The sequence below is a fragment of the Lagenorhynchus albirostris genome, chromosome 7, assembly GCF_949774975.1.
Source record: "Lagenorhynchus albirostris chromosome 7, mLagAlb1.1, whole genome shotgun sequence".
In the NCBI taxonomy this organism is placed as follows: Eukaryota; Metazoa; Chordata; class Mammalia; order Artiodactyla; family Delphinidae; genus Lagenorhynchus; species Lagenorhynchus albirostris.
This window is the reverse complement of record NC_083101.1, coordinates 102,256,331-102,268,353: the sequence shown is the minus strand read 5'-3', so window position 1 is coordinate 102,268,353 and position 12,023 is coordinate 102,256,331. Positions and strand designations below refer to the sequence as shown.

Sequence of the window (12,023 nt, the reverse complement as noted above, 5' to 3'; positions counted from 1 at the left end):
AAAAGGACCATAAAAGACATGGGTGGGAGGAGAGGTAGTAGATCTGTACAGTTTGTAAAGTTTCTGTATTTCACCTGAAGTTGTACAATATTAGCTCTAAGAAGGCTGTGAAAATCTAAGGATGTATATACCACAGTCCTTACAGTAACCATTAAAACAAAAAGAACCAAAAGATGCAATGAGGTATAGTTTAGAAGGTAATGGATAAATAGATTTCTAAATTTCAAATAAGCCCAATAGACGAGAGGAGGGAAAACAAAAAATAGAACAGAAAATATGTGAAAGAAATGGCAGATTTAGGGAATTCTCTGGTGGTCCAGTGGTTAGGACTTCACACTTTCACTGCTGAGGGAGTGGGTTCAATCCCTGGTCAGGGAACAAAGATTCTGCAAGCCGTGTGGATAAAATTTTTTTTTAATGACAGATTTAAATAAAACCATTTCAATAATGACTTGAAAGGTTAATGCACCAAATATGCCCATTAAAAGGCAGAAATTCTCAGGATTGACAAAAAAGCAAGGGCCAGCTATACATATACAAGAGTTTTACTTAAAGATAAAGACACAGGTATGTTGAAAGTAAACCTAATACCTTATGGTGACTTTCATTCAATACAAGCATATTGAATGCCGGTCCCTTTTCACACACTTAAAAACCAAAAAAATCATGTGTAGTGTTTTCTCTAACAAAATATACTTGTTAAATGTTTAGAGATCCTATTCTTTCTTTTTCTATTGAATATAGTTCCCCGTGCTATACAGTAGGACGCTGTTGTTTATCTATTTTATATATAGTACTGCGTATCTGTTAATCCCAAGCTCCTAATTTATCCCTTCCCCCACCCCATTACACTTTGGTAACCATACATTTGTTTTCTATGACTGTGACTCTTTCGTTTTTGTTAATAAGTTCATTTGTATCAGTTTTTTAGATTCCATATATAAGTGATATTACATGGTATTTGTCTTTCTCTTTCTGACTTTATGATAATCTCTAGGTCCATCCATGTTGCTGCAAATGGCATTATTTCATTCTTTTTTTTTTTTTTTTTTTTTTTTGCGGTACGCGGGCCTCTCACTGTTGTGGCCTCTCCCGTTGTGGAGCACAGGCTCCGGACGCGCAGGCTCAGCGGCCATGGCCCACGGGCCCAGCCGCTCTGCGGCATGTGGGATCTTCCCGGACCGGGGCACGAATCCATGTCCCCTGCATCGGCAGGCGGACTCTCAACCACTGCGCCACCAGGGAAGCCCTATTTCATTCTTTTTTATGGTTGAGTAATATTTCATTGTATACATATACCATGTCTTTATCTATTCATCTGTTGATGGACATTGAGGTTGCTTCCATGTCTTGGCTATTATAAATAGTGCTGCTATGAACACTGGGGTGCCTGAATCTTTTCAAATTACAGTTTTTGTGTTTTCTGGATATATGTCCAGGAGTGTCCAGGAGTGCAACTGCTGGATCACATGGTAGCTCTATTTTTAGTTTTTTAAGGAACCTCCATACTGTTCTCCATAGTTGCACCAATTTACATTCCCACCAACAATGTAGGAGGGTTCCCTTTTATCCATACCCTCTCTAGCATTTATTGTTTGTAAACTTTTTGATGATGGCCATTCTGACTGGTGTGAGGTGATACCTCATTGTAGTTTTTTTTTTTTTTTTTTTTTTTTTTGCGGTATGCGGGCCTCTCACTGTTGTGGCCTTTCCCGTTGCGGAGCACAGGCTCCGGATGCGCAGGCTCAGCGGCCATGGCTCACGGGCCCAGCTGCTCCGCGGCATGTGGGATCTTCCCGGACCGGGGCACGAACCCGTGTACCCTGCATCAGCAGGCGGACTCTCAACCACTGTGCCACCAGGGAAGCCCTCATTGTAGTTTTGATTTGCATTTCTCTACTAATTAGTGATGTTGAACATCTTTTCATGTACCTACTGGCCATCTGTATGTCTTCTTTGGAGAACTGTCTATTTAGGTCTTCTACACATTTTTTGATAGGGTTGTTGTTTTTTTTGATATTGAGCTGCATGAGCTATTGGTATAATCCCATCCTTTATAATACATTCTATCAGCTTGGAAATATTTCACTAGTTCTTATTGGTAGTAATTCAAAAAAGAAAATGTCATCTCTCACGTAACAAGAATTCTAAAACATTTCTAATATACCATGAGCTCCTAAAATGTAAGGAACAGTTTTAGTTTTCCCAAATGTTAGCACATAGGTAAACCAAGCATAAATGTCTATTGAACAAACATTTCAATGGGTGAATGGGCACATGTACTAAGGAAAAATGAAATACTTACCACTTGAAGCCTCTGTGAGTTCTGAAAGTAGAGGATACTCTCCAACTAAACATCCAGACTGTAGATTTAAACCAGATTCAGAAGATTTCTTGGAGAAAAATAAGAGTAAAGAAGTATTAAATTTTATTACTTATAGGATTACTAATATTTTTATAAAGATTTGAGTAAGCATTATAGATTATCTGGAAATCTGATATTAAATCAATCAATCCATCGCCTTCATTATCTAGTTAATTCTTAAGGAAGTATATAGGAATCCTATATTAGGAACCTCCAAACATCCTACCCAACAATTTTCAGTTCTCTAGGAAACGTTTATAGGACACATTTTTGCTGTCTTATTGTTTGAAGTCTAGAAAACTATGTTAACTGCTTTCTTTTTTTTCTCTCTTTTTTTTTTTTTTTTTTTAAGGTTAGTCAAGTGATGCAGTGGGAGTGAAGAAGGAACAAAGAAATCTGTAACTGGCTGTGATCAATTAATTGTAAACACCACTGCATTCGGACCAGCCAACGCTTTCTTTAAAGAGGAAATTCTCAAAATAAAGAAAAATATAATGACTAATCAAACAACAGAAGGTATCAATAGCTAGAAAAGGAAAACCATCAATGGCCAGGATAGAAAAAGACACTCATATTAATGTAAAAACCACTTGTAAATCATGGTGTATGGCCAAAAATTAATGGAGGTTCTGATAAGAAAAATTATTGTCAGATGATGATTCCATATCTACTAGAATAGAGCAGAGGGAGTGGAGATTATAAGCGACTCTGAGATATACATGAAACCCACGGGGGCCCTGATGGTCAACCCTAATGACCATCAAGCATTTATTAAGCCAGTCCAGATAAGGTCAACAGGACATGTACTGGATCTACATGACAGAGAAGGTGCAGGAAAAAAGCTTCCACTCTACCGGTATTAGGTGTCTTCTCTCACTAAAAAACAGAAATCTGCTGTATCCAACCAGAACTAAGGGTCGTGCGAGAACTAGATCCCCGTTTACATTTGTGTGAAGGGCAAGGGTCCTCAACAGTATGATTATTATTATTACTATATACATTTTTTTGGCCGCTCCGTGCAGCACGTGGGATCTTAGTTCCCCAACTAGGGATCGAACAAGAGCGCCCTGCAGTGGAAGCGAGGAGTCTTAACCACTGGACCGCCAGGGAGGTCACTTAACAGTATTATTTAGTTCACGATGGTTACCATCTTTTGATGATGTTGACAGCCTCTAGGTAGTTATAAGGAACAAAAAAATCCCTACAGCTACTTGAACGCAGTGGGGAGAGCAAGGGAGAAATTGCGAAAGGGCACCATGCTTTCCAGCCAGTATTAAACCAGTGAGGGGCAGCAAGGCAGAAATGCCAGACCTCCAGACCTGAGGGGTAGAGCCCAAGTATCATCCTCGCCTCATTTACCAGTTCTGTGTAAATTAGGTGCTCATATGTCTGTCTCTCCCAGCAGACAAAAAGCTGTTCAAGGGCAGGACTGTGACTTTCTCACCATTGGACGATTGGTATCTACAACAATACCTCAAATAATAGAAGACCAGAGGGCTTCATCTTTTCATAAAGTCTTTTTCATATCAAAAGCAGCATGTTAATCAAAACTGTCTCTAATAACCAATAAGCCAACCAACCACAAAAAAAATTTAGCAAGGAGGAAATTTCTCTCTCTCTCTCTTTCTCTCTCTCTCTCTCTCTCTCTCACACACACACACACACACACACACACACACACACACACACACACAATTTAAAACCTAGCTAAAATACCACAATACATAAGTACTATAATTGCAAAAGGGCCTTGACAGTCAGTCCTAAAAGTGACTAGCCAGAAATCCAAAGCTTCATTTTCCTATGTTTCTAGTAAGTGAATTACCTCAGAGAGATTTGCAGAAGTTTCAACAGCACACTGTCTATCTGTATTGGGAAAAGCAGCAACATTGTGTATCTGGAGACCAAAGGCATCAGTTAGGTTTCCATTAGAGCTGCTCGGAGAGGATATTCTCTGTCGCTTGGATGACAAGTTTGCAGGGAACTCACACTGTTGACATTCACCAAGACTTTCCTTTTTGGCTAGGTACACAAGACAAAATAAAAACAAAACAACACAGGCCTTCAATATTTTATTTTACAGCATCATTTGAAAATTGTGTACATCCTAAGTTTAGTAAAATTTAATGCTTGAGCCTAAATACTTTATCAATGAAAACTCTAGTAGTACATTTTTTATTCCAAAAGGGAAATCTAACTGAAAAGTAAAAGAACATGACTGCTAAAAAGATAAAAATTTAATTATTAGAATTGACCTTTTTCAGACTTTAAAATGCACAAAGATACGCCAAGATACATTTGCAATCCTGATATAGTATCTCATTCTATTTTTAAGTTTAGAATGAAACCTTTTCTTTTGAACATTTTAAAGGATGTGGTTATGTTCTAATATTGGTTCTACTTTGACCGTGTATGATTTTATGAAAAATACAGCCACAGTTCTTCCTAGGTACAAAAAGGGAATTTAATTGTCTACAGAACTTTAGTAATGATGTAAATAAAATATTTAAAAGCTCAGATAAAAACTGAAAAATAGGAAAGTTACAAATGACAAATACAAATGAGTACATCGGAGCAGGTCATGTACTGCAGAGGTAGATGAACTGGATTTGTCTTGAGTAACAATGCCCTGCACCCAAGGAGGTGTTGAAATGTACTTGAAGATAGTTCAAGAAAGCAAACAAAACCATTTGGAACCTTAGGGTTATGGTGGTTACAGCAAGACCAAGATTTTGTCTAGTTCTGGTGTTTGAAATGCTTTGCAATTAGAAAATCAAAAGTGACAAAAAAATTACCAAATAAATTACAATCTAAAAGTTATGGTAAAGAATATGGCAGGCTATTATGATGTCAGGCTGAACATATCTGTTTATAATATCAGAGTTGGGAGTCTGGTATTCATTTAAATGCTTGCCAAACTTAATAATAATCCTCTAAAAAATCAAGGTTTGTGCACTCAAATCTACCATGTGCCCTATTCTAAAGATGAAATGAGCCCACTGGCTTCGACATTATAACACTTAGCCCTTAATTGTGGCCACGTGGATATGTAAGACGTAGGCTCAGGAGTGCTTGATACTATATTTTTTCAAGAGAAACCAGAAATCCAGATTTTTGTGTGAAATGTCCCAAATTTTAAATGGTAGGCCCTATTGAAAAATACAGCTCTACTCAGAAAAGACTGTAGAACTAAATCTTTATACTGAGCATGGTCTGAATAAATACTAAAGCCCTTCTTTCTACTCACTTGAGCCTGTGATCTTGAATTCTCCTTCCGTCTCTGAGAGTTCAGGACAGTCAGTCATTTTCGCGTTTTCCTTTATGGAGTGAAAAGCTGACTGGAAGGCAGATATTTGTTCTCTTAAAGAATGAACATTTCGATACAAAACAGGGCTGCCCTGTTAAAATACAGAAGCACAGAGGACATTATAAATCAAACCAAAGACAGGCTTTTCGAAGAGCAGAGGTAATAAGTTAATAGAGCAGAGCCTCTCCTCCCGTGAACGACACACTCTTAGTCTGAATAATCGGTGTACAGCCATCGTCTTCGTTTCTCCTCTCTCCTCCTTAATCTGAGCAAAGAGCAATAGCTACATGGGAAGTATAAATGTGGAGCTATAGGCTGGCCAGTACTGATACTGACAAGCCCATGGACCAGACAGGAGAAATCTGGAGGAGATAGAAAGCACTTTAAAAAGGCACCCAGACAAAACACATCCCAATTATTTGAGGGCTTGACAATCTTTAAAAGGATTCTTTCTGGGGGTGGGGGGAGGGGTGGTTAAGGACGCTCTTTTATAACTGAGAGTCCATAACCTGAGATAGCCTCAGCGAATCAAATGTGAAAGGGAAAGAGGTTCCACACAAAATGTTTGAGAGGCCAGTTTAAGAGACTATATGGATGTTGAGCTGTACGAGTTGTTTACGTATGTTGGATATTAATCCCTTAAAAAATGGGCAGAAGAACTGAACAGACATTTTTCCAAAGAAGAAATGCAGATGGCCAGTAGGCACATGAAAAGATGCTCAACGTCGCTAATCATCAGGGAAATGCAAATCAAAACCACAATGAGATATCACCTCACAACTGTCAGGATGCTATCACCAAAAAGACCACAAATAGGGACTTCCCTGGTGGTCCAGTGGTTAAGACCCTGGACTTCCAACACAGGGGGTGCGGGTTCAATCCCTGATCTGGGAACTAAGATCCTGTATGCCCTGTGGCGTGGCCAAAAAAAAAAAAAAAAAAGATCACAGGGCTTCCCTGGTGGCGCAGTGGTTGAGAGTCCATGCAGGGGACACGGGTTCGTGCCCCGGTCCGGGAAGATCCCACATGCCGCGGAGCGGCTGGGCCCGTGAGCCATGGCCGCTGAGCCTGCGCGTCCGGAGCCTGTGCTCCACAGCAGGAGAGGCCACAACAGTGAGAGGCCCGCGTACCGCAAAAAAAAAGAAAAAAGAACAAAAAAGACCACAAATAACAAACATCAGCGAGGATGTGGAGAAAAGGGAACCCTCGTACACTGTTGATGGGAATGTGAATTGATGCAGCCGCTGTGGAGAACAGTATGGAGGTTTCTCAAAAAACTAAAAATAGAACTACCATATGACCCAGCAATTCTACTCCTGGATATACACCTGAAAAAAACAAAAACACTAATTTGAAAAGATACATGCATCCCCAATGTTCATAGCAGCACTATTTATAATTGCCAAGATATGGAAGCAACCTAAGTGCCCATCAACAGATAAAGAAGATGTGGTATATGTATACAATGGAATACTACTCAGCCATAAAAAAGAATGACATTTTGCCATTTGCAGCAACAAAGATGGACTTGGAGGGCATTATGCTAAGTGAAATAAGTCAGACAGAGAAAGACAAATACTGTATAATATCACTTATATGTGGAATCTAAAAAACACAATAAACCAGTGAATGTCTAACACAAAAGAAACAGACTCACAGATATAGAGAACAAACTAGCTGTTATGGGGCTGGGGTGGGGCAATATAGGGGTGGGGGAATAGGAGGTACAAACTATTGGATGTAAGACACATTACAAGGATGTATTGAACAAAACAGGGAATATAGCCAATATTTTGTAATAACTAAATGGAGTGTAACCTTTAAAAATTGTATACAAAATAAAAATTAAAATCAGTAGTAAGAATTTTATGTCTGTACAGTTAGCAAAGAGTTTACCCAATAAGAACAACAAAAGAAAAAAAGAGAGAGAGAGACAGACTATACGGAGATCACAAGAAAGCATCAAAATCCTGGAGACAGGGCTAAGGAAGAAGGGATAGGAAGAACTTGTCTATTTGGAAATTTTACCAAAGTTTTCCAAAAATATCCTTAGAAAATGATCTGCATGGCACCTTTGTCACATGTAGGTCTCAGCATAACTAGTTCCATCCAACCTAGTCTCTATTCATTTCCATCCAGACACACCCTCTCCCCAGGGGCCAGAACAATATACAGATGTCCTGAAGTAGCTTCGACACCCACCCACATATACCCTCTCCCCTCTGGCACCCCCCAGCTAAATCTTCCTGATGTCATGGGAGCTTACTTCCTTAGAGCTAAAAGCTAGCCATTCACTGAAACTACAAAGTCAAATAGTTAAAAAAATGGTCTAAGCACAGGAGCTCTCTGGAAACCCTGCTAACAGGATTTCAACCAAAGAGTGGTCAAATTAAATTGGTATTAGCAGGGACAGAAGTGCCAGACAAGTGTAAGCAATATACAATTTAACAGTTCTGCCACCTGTAAAATAATTTACTGGTTAGGTTCTCTAGGGTTTTTTTTTCCCCCTTTATTATTTAGACTAACATATTTCCACTGATTTGGAGCTTATACCAATTAAAAAAATTATGCTAAGAGGCGAAAGTAAAGTAAAAAAATTACCTCCCTTTAGAATATCATATGGAGAAAAATCAGTTAAAATCTTGAAGCCATGTTTGATGGTGAATCTGCTCACACACTGGATTCTATTCCCAGTTAAATACCTTCATAAAGCAAACTCTGTTGCATAATAACACAACATTTAAAATTCAAATATCATTGATGATATAAACCTTTACGACATAAACGGCACATAACGTTTATAAAAAGCTGGTGGTCAACTCTTACCTAACTGAGATATAGAGAAAGAAAGGGTTTATCCCAAAGTCATACAATTTACGTTGAATGTACATTTTTTGTACTTATATTTGAACACAGGAGGGTTAGGTTCAATGTGCTAGGAATTTGGAGCATTTTGAAATACTGCTTTAAACAAATTAAAGGTTCCCCAGTCAAAATTGTTTCTGGGCTTCCCTGGTGGTGCAGTGGTTGAGAATCTGCCTGCTAATGCAGGGGACACGGGTTCGAGCCCTGGTCTGGGAGGATCCCACATGCCGCGGAGCAACTAGACCCGTGAGACACAACTACTGAGCCTACACGTCTGGAGCCTGTGCTCCTCAACAAGAGAGGCCCGCGCACCGCGATGAAGAGTGGCCCTGGCTCGCTGCAACTAGAGAAAAAGCCCTCGCACAGAAACAAAGACCCAACACAGCCAAAAATAAATAAATAAATAAATTTATTTTAAAAATTGTTGTTTCTCTGTTTCCTGACGGAGAAAGAGAACAATGTTCATATACAAAAAGTAAAGGAAGCATTCAAAAACGTACTGCATTTTTGATGCTTTTGTCTTAGGAATTATATCGGTCAGTCAACATTCTTTCCACGTACCAGAAACTATTCAAGGGGCTCAGGATACAGGGGGAAATTACATTCTAGAGTGAAACTCTGAAAACATATTAATATAGTTTCAGGTACGAGAGGTGCCACTGAGAAGGTAAAAAAGGAGTGTGGCAAAAAAAAAAAAAAGGGGTGATCCCGCGTACTGCAAAAAAAGAGTGTGATTTAGTAATAACAGTGCTGCTTTACTTGAGTCAGGACAGCGCTCTGTCAGGAGTAACATCTGAGTTGGAACTGAAACAGAAAGTGGTAGTTAAGGGAAGATACTGGGGGAGGAAGGCATTCTGCAAGAACAAGCCGGAACAAGAGCAAAGGCCCTGAGGTGGAAGGAGGATGCAGCAGGAAGAAGGCCCGCGTGCCCAGAAAACAGCAGGAGATGGTGAGCTGAGAATAGGGATAGGCAGGGCTCAGATCGGGGAGGGCACTCAAGGCTTCAAGATGGGGTTTGAGTTTAATTCACGGCATAACAGGAAGCCACGGGAAGGTTTTAAGAGGCAGAGTGAATGATCTGATTCATTCTTTAAAAGTATCTCTTTGACTGCTCTGTGGGATGGTGGATGGACCAGGGAAGGAGGGAAATAAGGAGACCAGTTATGAAGAAGCAGCTGGTGATTCAGGTAGAAATCACATTAGGGTTGTAGCAATGGAGCTGGGGGACATGAGGAATTACAGATAGGTTTCTGAAATGAAGCCGAAAGGTAATAATGGGTTGGATGTGGGAGATGAAAAGGAAAAAAAAAGGAAGGAACCGAGGAAGATTGGTAAGTTGTTGGCCTGAGCGACTGGACGGCAGCGTGTACTGAGATGAGGAAGTTGACCGGAGGATCTCGTGGGGGATGGAAACCTGAAGTTTGGCTGTGGCCGTGTAACACTCGGAATGCTTACTGGAACACCCAAAGGAAGATGGTGAATAGGCAACTGGGTATCTAAGTCTGGAGCTCTACAGAACTCTGGGCCACTGTTAGACATTTGAGTCATCAGCCTATAGATGATGTTCAAAGCCATAGCAAAGGATTAGTTTACCTAAGGAAAGCAAAGAAAAGGGGGCAGAGGAGAGCCCTGGGGAGCTCAGCATTTGTGAGGGGAAAACTGGAAGGCCTGGAATAAGCAAATGAAACACAGGAATGGATGACAGTGACACAGGAAGAAAATCAGGTCAGTGTGGTATCCCAGAAACAAAGAAAGCGCTTCAAGGAGGGAGTAGCTAAACTCAGTCAAAAGCTGAGGCAAGGTTGCGTAGGATGCAAACTTAGACTTAATCTTTGTCTTGGCCAAGATGTGGGCCATTTGTGATCAAAGACAAAAGTCTTCTCAATGGAGTGGTAGAAACAAAAGTCCGATTGGAGTGGCTACAGCAGAGAGAATGGAGGGAAGGAAGTGGAGCAAGACTGGACAGATGGCTGTTCAAGGAGCTTTGCTGTGATGGACAGGCATAGGAATGGGATGCCATGGGGGTCTAGGAAGAGTTAAAGGGACAGAGTAAGACAAATGCATAAGGAAAAACAGGTCAGAATAACATACATGGTCATAATGATGTAAACATTCGAATACTGATGTAACCAATCTATTGGGAACTTATAGAGGATGGGAAGTGCATACATACATTTACGATAAAAGGTATGAGGGGGGCTTCCCTGGTGGCGCAGTGGTTGAGAATCTGCCTGCTAATGCAGGGGACACGGGTTCGAGCCCTGGTCTGGGAGGATCCCACATGCCGTGGAGCAACTAGACCCGTGAGCCACCACTACTGAGCCTGCGCGTCTGGAGCCTGTGCTCCGCAACAGGAGAGGCCGCGATAGTGAGAGGCCCGCGCACCGCGATGAAGAGTGGCCCCCGCTTGCCACAGCTAGAGAAAGTCCATGCACAGAAATGAAGACGCAACACAGCAAAAATAAATAAATAAAATAAATTATATATTAAAAAAAAAAAGTATGCAAACTGGAAAGGGAAAAGTAAAACTGTCACTATTTGCAGATACCTATTATATATAGAAAACGACTACACCAAAAAACTGCTAGAATAAACAAATTCAGTAAAATTGCATAATACAAAATAAGCATACAAAAATGTTGTGTTTCTACACCCAAATAATTATCAGAAAGAGAAATTAAGAGAACAATCCCATTTACAACTTCATCAAAAAGAATAAAAAACTTAGGAATAAGTTTAACCAAGGAACTGAAAGACGTGCATCCTGAAAACTATAAGACACTGATGAAAGGAACTGAAAAAGACACAAATAAATGGAAAGATATTTTGTGCTCATGGACTGGAAGAAATAATATTGTTAAAATGTCCATACTACCCAAAGCAATCTACAGATCCACTGCAATCCCTGTCTAAATTCCAACAGTATTTATCACAGAAATGAAACAAACAATCCTAAAGCTTGTATGGAACCACAAAAGGCCCTGAATAGCCAAAGCAATTTTGAGAAAGAACAACAAAGCCGGAGGCATCATGCACCCCGATTTCAAACTATAATACTATAGTAATCAAAACAGAAAAAGAGGCATAGGTCAATGGAAGAGAATAGGGAGCCCAGAAAAAAGCCAACCCATATATGCTCCATTAATTTACAACAAAGGAACCAAGAATCTACAGGCATAACTTGGAGATACTGTGGGTTAGGTTCCAGGTCACCACAATAAAGTGAATATTGCAGTAAAGCAAGTCACAAATGTTTCGGTTTCCCGGTGCATATACAAGTTATGTTCACACCATACTGTATTCTATTAAGTGCACAACAGCATTATGTCTAACAGCGTACATATCTTAATTAAAAAACCTTATTGCTAAAAAATGCTAACCATCATCTGAGCCTTCAGTGAGCAGCAATCTTTTTGCTGGTGGAGGGTCTTGCCTCAAAGACTGATCAGAGTGGTGGCCGCTCAAAGTTGGAGTGTCTGTGGCAAT

The 12,023-nt window shown here is 40.1% G+C and overlaps 1 protein-coding gene across 10 annotated transcripts in view; it reads right to left on the bottom strand.

The window, feature by feature from the left end:
• CDCA2 (cell division cycle associated 2) overlaps positions 1-12,023 on the bottom strand; it is a 51,156-nt gene that overhangs the window by 28,595 nt on the left and 10,538 nt on the right. For 8 of the 10 annotated variants that reach the window (XM_060155694.1, XM_060155693.1, XM_060155701.1 and 5 more), the window contains exons 5-7: positions 5,613-5,763; positions 4,191-4,387; positions 2,306-2,393 (exon numbers count right to left, since the gene is read on the bottom strand). In XM_060155694.1, coding sequence (XP_060011677.1) covers positions 2,306-2,393; positions 4,191-4,387; positions 5,613-5,763 — 436 coding nt within the window. Of the gene's footprint in view, positions 1-2,305; positions 2,394-4,190; positions 4,388-5,612; positions 5,764-11,917; positions 11,989-12,023 lie in introns of those variants that run through there. The other 2 variants (XM_060155700.1, XM_060155698.1) reach the window with 2 other exon arrangements.